This window comes from Gobius niger (genome assembly GCF_951799975.1).
Source record: "Gobius niger genome assembly, chromosome: 4".
Classification (NCBI taxonomy): domain Eukaryota; kingdom Metazoa; phylum Chordata; class Actinopteri; order Gobiiformes; family Gobiidae; genus Gobius; species Gobius niger.
The window spans coordinates 42,042,347-42,062,843 of NC_136855.1; the positions used below are offsets into that span (position 1 = coordinate 42,042,347).

Genomic DNA, 20,497 nt, shown 5'->3' on the forward strand with positions numbered 1-20,497 from the left:
TAAACACGGTGAGGCTGCGTTTCAGTTTCATGCAGCTAAAATCTGGAACAGTCTCCATGAGGATGTGAGACAGGCCTCGACTCTGACAATGTTCAAATCCAGGCTGAAAACAGTTCTTTTTGCCCGTGAATGTCAATCAATCAAAGTTTATTTGTATAGCACCTTACAACAACACAAGGAAGACCAAAGTGCTTCACAGAAAGATAAAACAATATTTAAAAAATCAATCAATAAAACAAGTGCGATCTAAGACTTAAAAGCTAGTTTGAAAAGATGTGTCTTCAATCTCGACTTAAAGAGGGACGGCTCTGTGAGAACACGCAGACTGAGGGGCAGGCTGTTCCACAGTTTTGGCGCTACAAACCTGAAAGAACGATCGCCCCACTGTTTGTACCGGGACCTGGGCACGTCCAGAACCATCTGCTCAGAGACCGGAGACTCTGCTGGGGCGATGTACGGTCACCAACTCAGTCAGATATAACGGAGCGAGACCGTGAAGGGCTTTAAAAACAAACATTACAATTTTGAAATCAATCCGAAAACGGACCGGGAGCCAGTGCAGGAGGAGAGGACGGGAGTGATGTGGCTGTGTCTGGATGAACCGGTGAGAAGACGGGCTGCTGCTTCTGCACTAACTGTAACCGGTGGAGTGACGACTGTGGGAGGCCAGAGTAGAGAGTGTTGCAATAGTCCAACCGAGAACTGATAAACGCGTGCATTGCCTTCTCCAGGTCTTGGCGCGAGAGAAAGGGTTTAACTTTGCTCAAAAGGCGCAGCTGGAAAAAACTGGCTTTGACAACAGCATTTATTTGTTGTTTAAAATTCAGCTCTCGGTCAAAGATGACTCCCAGGTTCCGAACTGCATCGCGAACTGGACCCATGACCCTGGAAGGAAATTGAAGGACATCCCCGGAACCAAAAAGAACAAATTCAGATTTTGCTTCGTTCAGGTGGAGAAAGTTCTGAGCAAGCCATAGTTTAATGTCCAAAAGGCAGCTATGGAGTGATTCGAGAGCAGAGGCAGTGTTGGGGAGTACCGGTAAATAGATCTGGACGTCATCAGCATAAAGGTGGAAGGACAAATTATGTTTAGAAATGATGGACCCGAGCGGAAGCATGTACAGTGAGAATAGGACCGGGCCAAGGATGGAACCCTGAGGCACCCAATATGACTGAAAGTATTTTATCTGCACTCTTGCCTTTTGCTGTAATTGATTAATTTTATGTTGACGTCCAGAGGAGAAGGAGCGACAAAACAGAGTTGAAGCAACTTTGTGTGAACGGGCAAGTAAAAATAGTGCTCAAGACAGAGCGAGTCAAAACAAGACTTAAAAATGCATAACTGAAAGTATTTTATCTACACTCTTGCCTCTTACTGTAATTGATTAGTTTTATGTTGATGTTTTTATTGATTGTATTAGTTTTCTTATTATATTTATGCAACTGTGAAGCACTTTGAATTGCCTTGTGTATGAATTGTGCTCTACAAATAAACTTGCCTTGCCTTGCCTTGCCAGAACCAGAACCAGCACCAGAACCAGCCTGGAGGAACAACAAAGAACCTGGAAAGATCCGGCTTGATAAGCACTGATATCAGTTTGTGAATGCTACAGAAGTTTAGTTTGTTAGTTGTGTTCGTGTCTGTAGCGGCGCCTCATGGTTTCCCGTCGTTGCCATGTTGTTAATTATTACCAATAAAACTGCTTGTCGTTGTCGGCAAACATTACACAACGTTACCAAAGATCCAAAGCTCAGCCAAGAGTCGTGAGTCGGAATATTTGTCCTGCAACATCCACCGAAACTGGTTCTAATCTGAGGCAGAAGTACGGCAGGTTGGATGACAGAAATAGTCTTTTTAAGCAGAATGAATGAATTTGAAAGTATTGCTGAAAAGGCTTTACTTGCTGTAAATAATGACGGAAGTTGCCTACAATCATTGAATCCACACAAGAGCGTAATATCACCGCAGTTCAGTCAGAAAAGTCATATTCTGAATATAAAAATAGAGCAACAGGAGCAAAACAAGGTGGAATATTGATTGACAAACATCGCATAAACCTTCCTCACTTCTTCACTGTCGGCCAAACACACGACTCAGGCGCTGACGAGTAATTGGCTTTTCAAATATGGCCGACACGACTGGGGGCAGATTTAGTGGAGGGAGTCGAGGAATAATGACTGTCTGTCTTTCAGCGCCCCCTCCCTCCTCCTCCTCCAGCTTTAACCAGCCACAGCTGCCAGCCCCGTGCAGGACAGTAAATCCTCACCTCACCCACAACATCAGAACAAGCTCACGCCGCCATGGACTGACTTTTCAGAGTTCGGCCATGTTGGGATGTTTTTACCCGACAGAAATATACAAACTCAAGATCTGTCCTTCTGAAGCAGCAGAAACGAGCTCCTGCCTGTCTTGAAAGTCCACACTCCACAAAGTCTCCATAACAAAGCTTCTGTTCTGCCAATTGGCTTGTTGCACAATGTGGCTACGCTAGTTCCTCTGAGCTGAAGTTGTGGGCGCTAGTACTTCCTGTTCGTATTCATTTCCATCAAGATTTGCTTCGACCCGTTCGAATCATCGTATTTCCTAGAGATTCTGTGGTGGACGGTGAGTTCCTGGTAGACGATCACTTCCTGCAGGTGAACGAGTTGCTGTACAGTGTGAATATTTCCGTAGAGGAGACGTTTATGTTTAAAAGGATCAGTGAGTTTGTCTTGAAGCTAAAGGCTAACATTAATTTCATGCATTATACAATTTGAAATAGTGCCTTTTATTATTATTATTTTTTTTTTAATAGCATGTTAGCTTTTAGCTTCAAGACAAACGATCAATCCTTTATGATCACAGGCGTCTCCTCTGAACTCATTACATAAAGATTTGAACACAGTAAATGATCATCTACCGGAAACTCACTGCCCACAACATAATCTTTAGAAAATATGATTATTATTCCAGGAAAAGAATACAGACAGGAAGTACTGGCGCTCACACCTTCAGGTTAGAGGAACTAGCATAGCCACACCGTGCAACAAGCCAATTCATAATAACAGAAGCCAAAGCCACGCAGTGAAAATCCATCTTAAAGGAACAGGCCAGTGTTTTTACACACTGAGATATGTTCTTACCTGAGCTTTGACGAGTTCTTTAGGACCTGTCAGGAGTAGTTTGGCATCCGCACAGTAAAGTGAAGATTACTGCGCAGATTTCAAACTACTCCTGGTATTATTACGCCTTACAATATAGTCCCCCCTTTTATCCGCTTAGAAAATCCACATTGTTTAATTGTGTGTAATTATACTTTGTAGTGGAACACTTCACGTAACCATATTTAAATAGGGAAAACGTGGAAGAGCTTGGTAGCTTCTGTCTTGACCTGTTTTGGAGCTATAGAGGAGAGAGGGAGAGGCTAAATGCTAACGCCGTCTGCGCTGTGTTTACGTGACTGAAGATCAGACAGGTCCTAAAGAACTCGTCACAGCTCAGGTAAGAACATATCTCAGTGTGGAGAAACGCTGGCCTGTTCCTTTAAGTTTCTATCTTCAGACGCTCATGAAGAAAGATGACTGCACAAGGACAGGATTTTTGTAGATGATCTAACATGAAATATCAAAGTGTTAGATGTGGTCACGGGGAGGTCTTTTGTCGCCGTATGGATATTTGTCCTCTGAGTATTCACCTATTTTACATCTTCTGGGACTGAAAGGCCCAGAAACCCAGGGCCTTCTTGCTCTGAGGCATCACGGTGCAAGTGCGATACTGTGGTGTTGTCCCACCTGGACCACTGCTCTGTGGTGACCTGACTACACTTCAGACTGCACAGAACAAAGCCAGAGCTCAGCTGATCTTCATGCTCTCGATCACGTTCACTGTGTCTACTGGTCATCTGCAGAAGTTCTCCGACGACTCCGCCATCGTGGGCTGTGTGTCTGAGGGGAACGACCTGGAGAACCGGTTGGTTATCGTGGACTTTGTGCGTTTGGTAACACCAGTAAGACGAAGGAGAGGGTGATCAACTTCAGGACGACTTCACACCGCTGAACATCCAGGGGGAGGACATTGAGGAGGTGGACAGCTTCAAGTACCCGGGTGTTCACCTCAACATTATACTGGACTGGTCCCACAACACCAACGCCCTGTACAAGAAGGGCCAAAGTCGCCTCCACCTGATGAGGAGACTGAGCTCCTTCTGAGGACACTGAGCTCCTTCTGAGGACACTGAGCTCCTTCTGAGGACACTGAGCTCCTTCTGAGGAGACTGAGCTCCTTCTGAGGAGACTGAGGTCCTTCTGAGGACACTGAGCTCCTTCTGAGGAGACTGAGGTCCTTCTGAGGAGACTGAGGTCCTTCGGAGTGAGCAGGCCTCTCCTCAGGACTCTTTCTGACTCTGTGGTGGCCTCTGCTCTCCACTACGCTGCCGTGTGCTGGGCCCGGGCCGCACAGAGCGGGACAAGAACAGACTGAACAAGCTGGTAAGGAGGGCCAGCTCCGTCCTGGGCCTCAAGACTCAGGTGAGCTTCAACAGCTTAACTCTGACCTCTCCAAGAGAAAGCCCTGAACCCCCCTCCAACATTAGCTGTGTGTTTATTGTGTTGAAGCTAAATGCTAACCGGTAGCATGCTAACGTCTTGAGCAGCTTAAACACTGACTCTGTTAACATGAGAAGCTGCAAAAATCACAGACAAAGGTTTTCTGTTCCCTCTTTGATGTGTTCATTTAGTTGTTTGTTTGTTTTACTGTTTTCTCCTTGAGCAATGATTACGAGAACATAAAAATGTCACTGTTGATCAGTCGTCTTTCATTTCCATCCTGAGTAGAGATTTCTTTACATGTTTGAGCACAATAATCCACATTTGATCTGTTCTGACTGGTTAAGAAGTTGTTGGGCATTTGTCCCGGATTATTTCACTTGTTCTGAGATGTTTCTGACTCGCTTCGATACATTTCGTCCTTATTTCAGCTCATTTTCTTTGCCAATGGGGAAAGAAAACTGGTCTTATCTCATTGGCAATTTTACTTTCTTATTTCAAGCGAGATTTACCCTAGAACTGGTCTGAAATGTCCTCAAACAAGCAAAGCAAACTCGGTCCGATCAGGAAAAGTGTCTAAATGAGTGAAAACCGCTCAAAACAAGAAACATTTCCTCAATTCAACTCATTTAAGACTCACTTTTTGTAGTGTGCATAACTTAATCTACTTTGGAATTCAAAATGGCCGCCAGAACTATGCGTGATGTCATCGGAAACCTTTGCGTAAGTTGGTTTTGAAATAAAACAGCCTAAATGTTCATGATCAGGCAGCATTTATTATCTCTAGAATAAAATAGCCAGTGTTTTCTAATTTTCCAAAGCTGCTTTATAATAAAACGGTGCCTCTGGGCTCACAATGCAAAACGATAAAAGAAACTAAACTAAAATAAAGAAGAATAAGCGGCGTCTTTTATCCCAGAGAGAAGACTCCGTGTTACAAGTGACCGATACGAAACCCCTTCCCTTTCTCGCTCCCCTCGTGGGGGGACTTGTGTGCGTGCGGTGGGGGGGGTGTTATTTACGGCCCCCGCCCCCCCCCCCCAGCGCCACCTCCGCGCAGACTTTTCCAGGGGATGAAAGGGCAGTCACACAGAGGCCTGATTTTACTGCCCTGGCCCGGAGTGAGTGGTGCGGGAGAGAATGAGGACACGGCACAAAAGCCCGGAGATTTACAGCCCCCGGCAGTCCCGGCGCTAAACCCGCGCAGCGCTTACGGATTCCTCCCACAAAGAACACAACTCTGCACAAATGAGACGCACCAGACCACACCACAGGCCAATCACTTAAGGAGGACGCCGCATGTTTTAAGGCAAACGGGAGAGGGTTGTTTCAACGGTCTCAGCAATTCCCAAAAGCCCAATACACCGTTCATTGTGATCCCGAAGGCTGATGATGAAATCTAAACATAGACCGATACAGAGGTGGTCTTGGGATGGAATACAGAGCAGCACAAGCATCAGTGAAGGCAGCTGTTTGAATATAAATCATCATTAGCACTTCAATCATTACAATCTGAACGGTCCCAATGACCAAATCACAAAAGATGTGATTAAAGAGAATTGTTTTTCCCAAAGTGCTCTTCCTATTGTTCCTTATTAAAGCCGGAACGTTAAACGATGTGAGTGTTATGGACTGATCCAGCCTTTTTGCTTCCGATACCGATACTGGGGGTTTGAGCATCTGTCGATATCCGATATCAACACATTGAGTGCCAAAAACGGAAATGAATTACGAAACTAGACACTCCAATACTCCTTATGTGTGATGTTGTAGCTGTGATGAACAGAAGTGAAATAAATGAGTCACATCTGGACACTTCTTATATATTATTGCGATTCTTTTAGTCTGAGGAAAGGTTTTCCCACGGACAGATCGAAACAGTTACACAACATGGTTAAAATCGGTCCAGGGACGACTGAGAAACATCCTGTTAAAGTCTTCAATCCAGAACCAGGCTGTTTAAATGCACACGCCATGAAAAGAGATCGAGAACACGCGTGTTTCAAAACATGTCAACAATGATGTCGTTGAAAATTGACATGAAACTGAGATATTCAGGCATTTTCCTCTTCACATAACGTTAGTGTCAGAGGAGAGAGGAGTTAATCAGGAAGGAGAGAGTTTCATAAAACACTGATTATCTCAGAATCTAGAAAAAAATCTGTGATTTTGATCCAAACTAGCCTCTGTTTAGCTTAGATTTCTCAGGAACCGAGACACGTAGAATTAAACTGTTTTCACCTACGGAGAGTTTAGAGTCTCAGCTTTCAAACGAACTACAGCCTGAGTCCACAGCAACTACATGGAACACGCTGTGGTGCTACAAACATCATGAAAAATGGTCTGGATTGTTGGCTCTGCAGCTAAATCCCCAAAACAGCGCGGCCTCAGTGTGTTCACAGACACTAAGAGACTTTCTTAAAACCTGCTGTGAGTGAAAAAGTGAATGGTCTTTTCTCCAGTGTGAGATCAATAAAGTCTTATCTTTTCTTAGGTTATCTACTAACAAACTGTAATGGACTTTTCTACACCAAATATCCATGGGTTTAAGACGTGACATTAACATAAACAACTCACATAATGATCTGATCATTATAACTTGTGCATTACAAATATGTTCAGTTATTCTTTAACAGCATTAACTAAAACACTAACCCTCGGCCCCTCCAGCAGCTCTGATTTGATTTTACTCGGCTGCTTTAGGTGATCAGATCATAGTTTCTGTAATAGCTTTGTTTAGCTGACGTTAGCATTAGTATGCTGTTGCTAGCCATGGCATTTTGCCCAGCGATCAAAGGCACATTCACAGAGGTTAAAACTAACTCAGAGCTTCAAAATGATGAACAGCATGACCCACATTCAGACTTAGTTGGTGAAAGTTTTTAAAAACAGTGAGAGAACAAACAGGTGTCGGTTCAGTATCCAATATTTGCAGTATCGGCTCTGATATCCTTAGTATCGGATCAGTGCATCCCTAATAAATATGGTATTGGGAAAAAAAAGTCTGGGTACTGCAGGTCTCGAAAAAATACAATTATCAAAAGCAGGTACTGAGAGAAAACGTACATCTTTAGATCCACGTTTTGATGCTGTTGGTCCAGGAAGTCACTTGGTAGTTTCAGCTCAAATAAATGATACACTTGTAAAACAAATATTATTTTATTTATTATTGTTCAGTTTTCTAGCTCGAGATGGCAAATATTTTAGTATAGGTATCATAAAAGTATCCTTCAGGTATCAGTATCAGGAAAATATGTAACAATGTCCTTTTCCCTTGTAGTGAATGAGACCTTGTAAAGATATAAGCTGTGAACATATATGTGAACACAGACACACCATAAAAACAACTCCGGTCAGTGACACTGAACAAACAACAGAAGCACAGTCTTAAACATCACAGTCACGGCTGTAACTGTCCAGGTTTTCCTCTTAAATCCTCACTGCCCCTGAAGGCAACACCAGGCTGTTCAGGCAAAAGAAAACGAGACATTCTGACTCAAACGCTCCGATATATATTCAACACAACAGAGCAGAGCAGCAGCAGCAGGAGCTTTACTGTGTCGAGGGAAGACTGTTTTTGAGTCAATGCTGCCCCTAGAGCCAGTGTTAAATATAAAGGAGGGAAAAGAAGGTAAAGGACGCCCTCTGCTGGACAAAGAGCTCACTGCTTCTCCTTTACACAAAATGATTTTTCTTTTCACTTTTCTAACAGTAAATAAACACCAGTAACTATGACATGTGCTCTCTGACACACAGGGCCAGGGATTAATGTGAAAATCATTTAAGAATCCTTTAAGCGTGATAGAGATAAACAAAAGTATGAAATCTGGAAATATACCTTTTCATGGCACTGTTCTGCTGTACACACACAAAGCATCGAAAGCAGGAACCGAAAAGAAATATAAAATCTTTATATTCACAAAAACAAGAGGAAAAAATTGGGGAAATAAAAAAAATATATGATAAAATATTGGGGAGAATTTTTTTTGAAAAAAATGGTAAAAACTGAAAAAATTTGGGGGGGAAATCTTTAAATGTTGGGTAAACTATAAGATTACATTATAACGTCTAACGCGGCTCCTCGTTGTTTAATCCGCTTATACCAGGGTCCCACAAACCTAACATTTATAATAAATGTGTTTTTCATTGACTAAAGTCACTAAATCTGCCAGACTACGGGACTATTTTCTGTGGGTTATTAGCCGGTCACTGAAGGCTGGTCTCAGAGCGAGTCATTCTCCGCAGCTATTACGAGGATCTCAGTCAGGCTCAACGACACAACATCAGCACAGAATCACAACACAACAGGACTAACCCGGAAACACTTTTCCCTGGAAGGAAACACCGATATGCGGCACTCGTGGGCAGGAGTTATTTACCTTTTACAAGGTTTAACCTGAAGCTAAAGCTAGCTAGCTCAACCAGCTCAACTGTTTATGGAAACAGCTGCGGTGGAGTCGCTCACACCTGGGCCCCCCCAACTCAAACTTTTATGTTTGACTTTACTAATCCAGACAAAGATGCTTCAATGCAGGATCATTTTATGTACGCCTGAAAATGATGAACAGCCTTAACCGTTTCCAATAGAAATGTAAAGCTCGTATGTTATTAACAGTAGCTAACCTAGCTGCTCACTCACGTTTTGTTTTGGCCAAACATTGAAATTAACCATAAAATCCATCTCATACGTCCCTGTCAGTTACTAATAGGCTTATGCACAGTTTCCCCACGTCACGTCTTCCTGGACAGTCACAGACGCTGGACTTCCTGTCGCTGATCGTTTACATTCACAATTAGCAGGTCCCACATAAATATAGAGAAGCTCAGGATCTGGTGAAGGACGAGTTACTGATGGAGTCACAGCAACGTGTTACAAACATCACGTTCACTGTGAATCAGCCCCAAAGGAAACGCCTGCTGTCGTAAGGGGCGGAGCTTTATCTCAGAGCTAAACGCTAGTGTTGAAAAATTATAATATAACATGTAAACAAGTAAATATTATTTAAACTAACAGGACGATCCTTTTTTGCGCAGGCTCGTTCTAAACTTTGCGCTAGTTTTCATTTTTATTTTGTGTTAGCTGTGTTAGCCACGTTAGCTTCAAGACAAAAACATCCACCGTTATGAACACGGAGTTTCCTCCAGTGAAGTCGTTACATCTCACGTAATATTTTTTAACCTGCTCCGTCACATCCGAACTTTTACTCGCCGTCCTTCATCAAATGTTATCGTTTCATTTCTGCGGGATACTGCTAATTTGTAATGGGAAGAGAGAGCGGACAGGAAGGACAGCTCTGGTTTACTGTCCAGGCGGAAACCACGTGGGGTCACTGGGCAGAGAACCCAGCCAATCAGAATCCAGTATTCACCCAGACCATGGTATAAATGTAGATAACCATTAATGTGCAGTTCATGGCCAGTGAGTCGTATACTCCGGAGCGACTTACAGACCGGAAAATACTAGATGACAAATACTTTAGCACAGGTATGGAAAAAAGTATCGCTCAGGTATCGAAAAACCAAGTATCGTTAAAGAACTGGTATGGAAAACATTCTTTTACAGTTCCCAGCCCGAGTCCCGACAGTGAAGCAGATCCCTCACCTGCTCTTGGAACTGGTCCTGGGACAGGCAGTCGCTCACGTTCACGCAGCCCAGTAAGCAGCCGGTCGGGTACTCTTTGGGGAAGGCGGGCTCTGCAGAAGAGAACAGCTGGTTACTCCGTGGCCCAGACTCCTCCCATCAGGCTCCTCCCATCAGATCAAAGCCTGAGCACCTTTCTTGTAGAGGCGGCGGTGCATGTTCTCCACCTCGGCCACCTCCTGAGGCGTGGGCTTCTTGGCGGCGGCGGCGATCCACAGGCGGCCGCGGTGTGAGGTGTACCAGGTCCGTCCCTCCACTCTGCAACACAACACCCACGTTTACGGGAAGATCTTCCTCAACCCGGGCAGCCTCGTCTTCAAAGTCGGCTTCCTGCTACGGCCGGCGATCAGAACACGCTTCAAAAGGAAACGAGCGGCGGCGGCGGCGGCGGCGGCCTGTGGGGCTACGCGGCGAGCGAGCGGAGCTGGTAGATATACTTGGATTTAATGTGGAAATCAATACCAGGGGGAAATGGGCGTATAGATTTTACCATATTGTCCAGTCCTGATGTGAAATAAACCTCTGGATGTGGACGTGAGTTGTGTAACTGTCTTTGATGATCAGTTATATTCTAAAGCTCGCCCAACAAAGGACACATGAGGGAGGAGCTTATGACAGGGTTTAAAGCCTTTGAAAATATAATAATTATGAGGGATAACATCAGTTGCATAATTTTCATTTTATTTCAGTGAAGCAGCAATTTTCATGAAGAAATGTTGGGTAGAAAGAATATTTGAATTAGAATTTTGAAGCTGCTGACAGGAAGTGACGTAGATAGAGGTAAAGCTCCAGAGCAGATTGACTGAACATTCTTCTATGTCACTTCCTGTCAGTGTCCAATAAGGAAGTGAAATTATATGCGCTACAAAAATGGTCGAACTACAGAAAACTCGGCACAATCTTTAGCAAAATCTGAAATATACTGTGAAAAATGTGTCTAATGTGTCAAGATTGTACCCAGAATTCTTTAGTTTTACCATTTTTGTGACGTTTATAGTTTCATTTCCTTATTGGACACTAACAGGAAGTGACATAGACAGAGGCGACTGACGGTAACTGTGGTAACTGTGGTAACTGACAAAATGCAGATTTTTGTGTCTTATTTTTTGGCTCATATCTCAGTCATTACTGGAGGAATCCATATGAAACAAAAACTGTCACAAAGTTCATGATCTCCTCTAATGTTCAATTATTTTATCAGAAAAACGTCAAAAAGTGGTGACAATATGTGAAAACATGAGCGTGATGTTGTCCAATAGAAAGGACTTTCACACATAAAAATAATATCACAGGTTTGTGAATCCGATCACGATCAGACACTGATGAGGAAAAACATTTGTCAATTTTCGTTTTGGAGATTTCTTACAAAAACTGTATTTCTCCCATTGATACAGACGCATCTCGTCATAGAAGGGGGCGTGGCTTCACCGAGGGAGAAAATAGAATCTTTAGAGAATATGAACTTTTTTATCACATACAAATAAAGTCAAGTGTAAATCGGGCCCATATGGATATTTTCTCACAGCAGATTGTTCAGTAGAAGTGAAAAAACGGCAGTTGTAGCTAGCGCTAGCTAACCGTTAGCATTAGCCCGATGCTAGCATGTAGCATCAAGTTAGCATTCTCCATTATTCATGTATTTATGGGCTGTTGAACCTCTTTGCTCCTCCCCATGTCTTTGTTTCTTTATTTAGTAGAAACTATATTCATAATTCAGCATTTGTTACAGTAGTTTTTAAATAATTAGACAAAGTTTAGATTTTTTCAAAATTGTTTTTCCCCTTAACTGTTTTCAAAAATGACCATATATGGGCGACTCCAGAGATGCCGTCTGTATCGATAGAGCTGTATTGGCCCCGCCCTCCACCTGACATTATGACATCATCACATTCTACATCGTGAACGCCGCCTATGATGAAGATGTTGTCCACCTAAAGCAGGGGGGGTCAAACTCATTTTGGGTCGGGGGCCACATATAATAGAGAACATTTTTCCAATAAAAGCTGTGATTTGGTCAAAGCCCCAACGTGACTGTAGCGTCATTAATAACAACGACTTCCTCCGCACAGGAATGGGCTGAGACTTACTTTTTTTTTACATGTTGTAAAGTTTATGCTCTACAGGGCGAGGCCAGATGAAATCATTTCAGGCCGTATGTTTGACACCCCGGATCTAAAGTTATATTTTTCCAAAGCATTAAAACCTGTCATGTGCACTTTAACTGAATATACACTGTAGTTTGAACACGGCTGTTTCTGAACTGTACAATGTGTGAGCAGTGACAGCAGGGGGCGCTGTATGAGGGGCACAGGGCTGATTCACTCAGGACATTCATGTTTAGTCCATACTTCAGAGAGAGAGAGCTTGAAAGAGACGTTTTGTTTTAGAATCTGCTGATTTTGGTCCATCTCTTATGGTTCTGAAGTCGACAACTTAATGCGAGACACTTTAGGTGAAAGTATTGATGTTTCCCGCAGTGGTGGAAGTGGAGATTTGTATCTGTTTTCCTCCCTTTACATCTTAGTTTTCATGTCAGATATAAAAATGATGATGTTTATTTGATGATGTTTTGTCTGCGAGGTGGGGGCGACCCGGAAGTAGAAAGGCCGTCTTTCCCGCGGGTTTTCATTCATAAATATTGACAGATTTGACATCCACGTGTCCTGCTAAGGGCAAAAAATTGACAAAAAATGACAAAAAATTGACAAAAAAGTGACAAAAAAATACAAAAAAGTGACAAAAAATGACCAAACAATTGACAAAAAATGACAAAAATTTGACAAAAAAATGACAAAAAAAATACAAAAAAATTGACAAAAAATGCGACAAAAAAGTGACAAAAAATGACAAAAAAATTGACAAAAAAGTGACAAAAAAAATACAAAAAAAATTGACAAAAAAGTGACAAAAAAATACAAAAAAGTGACAAAAAATGACCAAAAAATTGACAAAAAATTACAAAAATTTGACAAAAAAATGACAAAAAAATACAAAAAAATGACAAAAAATGCGACAAAAAAGTGACAAAAAATGACCAAAAAATTGACTAAAAATGACAAAAATTTGACAAAAAATGCGACAAAAATTTGACAAAAAATGCGACAAAAAATGACAAAAAAAATGACCAAAAAAAATGACCAAAAAAAATGACAAAAAATGCGATGTGATGACGCTTTCACCCAAATATGGTGTTTTTCCTCCTACGAGACGCTGGAGCGGAAAAGTGGAAGAACGGGCCGAGCATGCGCACTCGCTACAAAACTTCAGGGCTGGTTTTCTCTGAATGAGAGAAGCCGCACTCGGGCAGAGCCTGAGCCCTTATAGAAGCTCCCACAGACTCCACACTTTACAGGCTGAGACACAACAACATTCTGAAGCTTTTTTCAGAGGGATTTTTTAATATCTAATTCCTAGCCTGATTTATTCAGCTTTGAAACCAAAAAAACAGGCGGAATTTTAGTTTTTACAGATTTTTTCACTGATGATTAGTTTATTGAAAAACTAAACAAAATATCCAGAATCCTGAAAAAATCTTAGTCACTAATATGTCAATAAAATAAAACCATAACATTTAATCTGGATCAATTCATTATTTTGATTTCGTCGCCCAAAATATAGGCAATTTTGGCCATTTTAATGCTGAAAATGCCTGAAAAAATGCAATACATTTTTTTCCTCATATTTATATCTGTGATGTTCAGCAAAAGTTTCAAATTGACGTCTCTACATTTATTTATTTTCCCTATTCACCTGCAGTGTCTCGCCTTAAAACACATACATCCCAATGCAAAGTACAAACTTGTGACTGATTTTCCTCAACTCCAGAAGGCTCATTTTGAGGCTCTGACTGATCTAGTCCCGGTTCCCGCCTTTCTGATCCACTTTTACATATTTTTTGTTCAGTTTTAGCTCACACTGCATTAAATAACACGCATGGTCCACAGCTTTACCTTTTGATGCCCCTGACCAGCAGCGAGGCCCAGGGCTGGTGCATGCTCAGACACCAGCCCCCATCAGACATCTCCTGCAGCTCCCTGTCCTGGAGCCTCAGCCTGGAACGCTCCCCCGTCCCGCCGTCCCCTCGCTTCCCCACGTCCAGGCTGCGCTTGTGCTCCTCCAGGCCCCCCACGTCCACCCACTGCACACAACACAGGCATGAACTCTCTGAAAACAATGATTTACTGTTATCCATCCGAGCCTGAGTGTGAATGTGATGGTGGTAAATGGTGCAGAGAGGAGTGTGACTAATGAGATTATGAGGCCTGTCAGTGATGGAACAGAGACAGGAGAAGAAGATCACACCCATTTATCACAGCATGTCTTAGCATCGAATAAGTCAAGCAGAGTTTTCATCTTCAAACCCGGAGGACCTGCCTCGTTCCTGTGTGAGGGAAACTCCGTGAACTCAATGAAAAAGAGGCACCGCTCTGAGGGTTTTATCATCGATGGCCTTCGTCCTGCTCCTCGTTTGGCCTTGGGGTTTGTAACACAGTTCGAGCTCTCCGGTCACTGAAACAAGCGTAATCTGAAGCACATCAGCAGATATAAACGGAATCTGCTTGTGATTTTTTGGTGAAAAAGCAGCGGCTCCTCTCCTGGAGCCGCCACTTTTTATCTAAACACGGTTTTGCTTTGAACACACATGATTTTGTTTGAGTAACACTAAATGTCGTGGTTGGTTTAAAGAGTTAAAGCTTTTGCTGTTTGCATGAATGCACCGGTTAATGTTGTTTGATGTAACAGGGTTTATACAGGCAGAAGAAAGTCAAATTTAATGCCTTTTAAAGCCCAAATACGACATTTTAACTCATTGACTGCCAGCCATTTTCAAATCAGAGCTCCCCACTGCCAGAGGCTTTTCAGGATTTTGACCCACAGGAAATTAAGGTCTAGGTCTATATCAACACGAAACACACCAAAAGAAAGATTGGACTCTCTTCTTTCATCTAAAAAAAAGAAGTTTGTTTGTACCTCTTTCCATTCTTTAGTAATCGTCCGTAGAAAATCGGTGAAATCACCCAAAAAGCTGAGAAACTAAAGAGCAATGCTGCCACCTAGTGACTCAATACAATAACTTGTAGTTCTTTTATTGAGTCACTAGGTGGCAGCATTAGCAGCACAACTAAGATTTTAACACCAGACACGCTGAAGGCTTTGCTGCAGCTGTTCCCATTGAAAAACATAATTGACGTCATTGGCAGTCATTGAGTTAATGCCCCAAACAGATAAAATCATATCACATTTCATTTCTTAAGATTTGCAAACATTTCATCAAACAGAGGAAAGAGAAATGACCACAGGGAAACTTTGGAGCAAAAACAAAACAAAACAGAAAAACATAATTTTGGTCTTTTCAATAATAAAAAACACAATTTTCCCAAAAAATATTTTAATGCTTTTTAAATGCCCTGCGCCCTTTAATAATCTCCAAAGCTAATCAGAATCCCTGGTGCCATCGCTTTGACCAATGAGACGATCTCTCCCTGTGAACCGGCCTCAGGTCCAATCAGGAGGGACTTGATTGTTTACTTTCACATTTCACTCTCACCCCCCCCCCTCACTTTGCAATCTTACAGACTATCCACTGATAAATCATTGTGATTATTATTAACAGGTAAAAAGTGACCGACCTCCGGGGCACTCTGCATGATGTTGGGGTTAACCAGGTCTCGGAGCGCCGGCCGATCACCCTGAACCCGGGAGAACGTGGCTGATGACGGGGCACTGTTCATGGCCTTCAGAGTCTCATCCAGCCTGGACACATGTGAACAAACATCAAAATCATTTCATCTGCAACTGAAGGGCCATTGACATGAATGGAGAGTTGCTGCTGGAGTTTAAAAATCTGTGAAGTCAAAATGTGGTGAACGTGCGTGTCAAGGAGGTCCTCTGGGGTGGAGACAGAATAATGCTTTCATATCTTGTCACTTTTTGTGGCTTTTTTTGACACTTTTTAGTAGATTTTTTGTGGCTTTGTTGCCTCGATTTTGTCTCTTTTTTTGTCATTTTTTCATCACATTTATGTCACTTTTCGTAGCTTCTTGTGGCTTTTTTGTCACCGTTTTTTTGACTAGTTTTACTCACTTTTTAGTTGATTTTCTGTGGCTTTGTTGTCACTTTTTCATCACATTTTTGTCACTTTTTTCATCACATTTTTGTCAATTTTTTGTTGATTTTTTGTCAATTTTTTGTCAATTTTTTGTCACTTTTTTGTCATTTTTTCATCTAATTTTGGTCACTTTTTTGTAGTTTTCTGTGGCTCTGTTGCCTCGATTTTGTCTCTTTTTCTGGTCATTTTTTCCATCAAATTTTTGTCACTTTTTGTAGCTTCTTGTGGTCACTGTTTTTTTGACTAGTTTTACTCACTTTTTAGTTGATTTTTGTGGCTTTGTTGCCTCGATTTATTCTTTTTTTTGTCACTTTTACATCAGGCTTTTGTCACTTTTTTGTCATTTTTTATCACATTTTTGTCACTTTTTCTTTACATTTTCGTCACATTTTTGTCACTTTTTCATCTAATTTTGGTCACTTTTTTGTAGCTTTTTGTGGCTCTGTTGCCTCGATTTTGTCTCTTTTTTTGGTCATTTTTTCATCACATTTTAGTCACTTGTCATAGCTTCTTGTGGCTTTTTTGTCACTGTTTTTTTAAATAGTTTTACTCACTTTTTAGTAGATTTTCTGTGGCTTCGTTGCTTCGATTTTGTCTCTTTTTTGTCACTTTTTCTTTACATTTTCGTCACATTTTTGTCACTTTTTCATCAGGCTTTTGTCACTTTTTTGTCATTTTTTTTATCACATTTTTGTCACTTTTTCTTCACATTTTCGTCACATTTTTGCCACTTTTTCATCTAATTTTGGTCACTTTTTTGTAGCTTTCTGTGGCTCTGTGGCCTCGATTTTGTTTCTTTCTCTGGTCATTTTTTCATCACATTTTTGTCACTTTTCGTAGCTTCTTGTGGCTTTTTTGTCACTGTTTTTTTCACTAGTTTTAGTCACTTTTAAGTTGATTTTCTGTGGCTTTGTTGCCTCGATTTTGTCTTTTTTTTGTCACTTTTTCATCTAATTTTGGTCACTTTTTTGTAGCTTTTTGTGGCTCTGTTGCCTCGATTTTGTCTCTTTTTTTGGTCATTTTTTCATCACATTTTTGTCACTTGTCATAGCTTCTTGTGGCTTTTTTGTCACTGTTTTTTTGACTAGTTTTACTCACTATTTAGTTGATTTTCTGTGGCTTACTTTTTCATCACATTTTTGTCACTTTTTTCACTAGTTTTAGTCACTTTTTAGTTGATTTTCTGTGGCTTTGTTGCCTCGATTTTGTCTTTTTTTTTGTCACTTTTACATCAGGCTTTTGTCACTTTTTTGTCTCTTTTTTGTCATTTTTGCACAAATGAAGTCGGTACGAAAGGTCAAAGACTGAAAAACATGCAGGATTCGCTCATGTCCATTGAAATGAATGGGATTCAAAAGTGCAACACCAGCTAATCCTCCCTTGTACTCACTTGGTGTAGTACTCCCTTGTACTCACTTGGTGTAGTACTCCCTCGTACTCACTTGGTGTAGTACTCCCTCGTACTCACTTGGTGTAGTACTCCCTTGTACTCACTTGGTGTAGTACTCCCTTGTACTCACTTGGTGTAGTACTCCCTTGTACTCACTTGGTGTAGTACTCCCTTCTACTCACTTGGTGTAGTACTCCCTATTACTCACTTGGTGTAGTACTCCCTCGTACTCACTTGGTGTAGTACTCCCTCGTACTCACTTGGTGTAGTACTCCCTTGTACTCACTTGGTGTAGTACTCCCTTCTACTCACTTGGTGTAGTACTCCCTTGTACTCACTTGGTGTAGTACTCCCTCGTACTCACTTGGTGTAGTACTCCCTCGTACTCACTTGGTGTAGTACTCCCTCGTACTCACTTGGTGTAGTACTCCCTTGTACTCACTTGGTGTAGTACTCCCTCGTACTCACTTGGTGTAGTACTCCCTTGTACTCACTTGGTGTAGTACTCCCTTGTACTCACTTGGTGTAGTACTCCCTTGTACTCACTTGGTGTAGTACTCCCTCGTACTCACTTGGTGTAGTACTCCCTCGTACTCACTTGGTGTAGTACTCCCTTGTACTCACTTGGTGTAGTACTCCCTTGTACTCACTTGGTGTAGTACTCCCTTCTACTCACTTGGTGTAGTACTCCCTTGTACTCACTTGGTGTAGTACTCCCTCGTACTCACTTGGTGTAGTACTCCCTCGTACTCACTTGGTGTAGTACTCCCTCGTACTCACTTGGTGTAGTACTCCCTTGTACTCACTTGGTGTAGTACTCCCTCGTACTCACTTGGTGTAGTACTCCCTTGTACTCACTTGGTGTAGTACTCCCTTGTACTCACTTGGTGTAGTACTCCCTTGTACTCACTTGGTGTAGTACTCTTTGAGGCCGTCTCCCTCCTCCACGACTTGTCTCCCGGCGAAGTCCAGCGTGATCTTGCGGTCTTTCCGAGAGGCGTGGCGGATCTCCCTCAGCTCCTCCTCTTTCCTCCGCAGTTTCTCTCTCTCACCCGGAGACAGCCACTGGTTCGAGTCCGAGGCAAAGTAATCCGACTCATCGTCCAGAACCTGGGTCCTCCTCACGCTGGAATGAAGAACACGTCTCTAAGTACAGTGGACACATCACTTAAGTCAGAGCTCGGGCATCTCAGCTCTGACATGTCAGTTTTATCATTCAGGATTCCTCCAACATAACCGACACTTATACCTGTTTTTGTCAAACTCCAGCAGTTTGTCCTTGTGCTGCACAGCCTTCTCCAGACCAGCCTTCATCTTGGCCTCCTGGTGCGGGAGATAGTCTCGCTCTCCATCTGCAAACAAGCAAACGTTTCAATCAAGCCTGACAATTCACAGGCGACAAACAGGGACATCACGGCAAAAAAGACACTCTTTCCTTTTAACTTAAAGGGGGGTATTCTGCAAAATGGACCTTTTCCAGCTTTCCATCCTGTTATTCTGTCACTCCCTCATTAAAAACATGGCTGAAGTGTTGCCTTGGCACATTCACGTATTTCTGAGTCATCTGTAAAAACTCTGATGGCGGCCATTTTAGGGATAGGTTTGCCTGAGTCCTCCTAGGAACGCCCCCACCTCCTGGAGACGCCTCCGAGCTTTGGTCACCAGCCGAGTAACCAACCACTGCTCCTCAGCAGAACCCCCTCCCCACTGATGCCACAGACAGCGTGTGGAGGGGGCGTGTCTAAAGGCTCAGAGGTTCTTAAAGAGACAGAGGCCTATTTCAAGACATTCACTACAGCCATTTTGAGAGAGACATTTTATACAAGGCAGTTATTCTAATTTACTGCATTTACAGACCAACAGAAGGTTTGTCATCATTGTAGTGAGATATAGACTGGTGCTATGGGACTGACAAAAGCAGAACACCCCCTCTTTAAAGCGTCAACATGTAGTTTTAACAGTGTCATATGGGTTTGAGCAGGTAATGATGCCCCCTCCCTGTTGAGTGACTCATACATAAATCTTTTGCTGTAATAACATTCGATTAGACGTCGACCAATATGAGTTTACCTCAGGCCGATACGCACGTCTATATCCTGTGTATAAATGTGTCAGTGCTGAACAGCAGGGGGCGCTTTACTGGAGGCACAGGGCTGATTTCATTCATGTTTAATAGGTACTTCAAATCAATCAATCAATCAATCAAAACAAAAAACTGAGTCTGTAAGTCTATCTCGTATGATTCTGAAATGATCAAATAAACAATCAAAGGCCCCTTTCTGAACTGAGCAGGTTGGTAAGCGGTCGAGGAGGCACACATTTAATTAAGATATATGAAATAAGATTCTGCACAAAAGAGACGCTTAAAGAGACGCCTCAGGGAACGGACTAAATGAAGACAGTTTGTGCTTTTGCTTCATTTAGTAGAAACTTAAGCCACATGGATCATCTGCTGCTGTAGCTTTAAGAAACAGCTGTTGAGATAAAATAAGGCTAAAGGGAAATGTGAAGGATCATCTGTATTTTTCTTGATTTTCTTCTTAAAGGAATAGTTCACCGTTTTTCCACACTGAGATATGTTCTTACCTGAGCTTAGACGAGTTGATGTGTACCTGTCTGGTCTTTGTGCGTGCGCTCAGTCACACAAAAAGACCAAAGATGTTGTTGGCATTTGGCCTCTCCCATTATATCTTCTTCTATCTTAAATCAGCATTTTTCTATGGTCTGTCAAACTAGCCAAACACCATATTGGATCACAACCTACCCAAATGAAACTCCTTCATATTCTTTCTCATTTAGAAGGATTACACCTCATGAAATTCACCATGTCATA

The 20,497-nt window shown here is 42.1% G+C and overlaps 1 protein-coding gene across 1 annotated transcript in view; it reads right to left on the minus strand.

Annotated features, from left to right (window-relative positions):
- LOC306961864 (activating signal cointegrator 1-like) overlaps positions 1 to 20,497 on the minus strand; it is a 284,584-nt gene that overhangs the window by 256,759 nt on the left and 7,328 nt on the right. The window contains exons 6-11 of the mRNA XM_079554797.1: positions 18,914 to 19,016; positions 18,575 to 18,790; positions 15,796 to 15,919; positions 14,116 to 14,303; positions 10,299 to 10,423; positions 10,127 to 10,218 (exon numbers count right to left, since the gene is read on the minus strand). Coding sequence (XP_079410923.1) covers positions 10,127 to 10,218; positions 10,299 to 10,423; positions 14,116 to 14,303; positions 15,796 to 15,919; positions 18,575 to 18,790; positions 18,914 to 19,016 — 848 coding nt within the window. The remainder of the gene's footprint in view (positions 1 to 10,126; positions 10,219 to 10,298; positions 10,424 to 14,115; positions 14,304 to 15,795; positions 15,920 to 18,574; positions 18,791 to 18,913; positions 19,017 to 20,497) is intronic.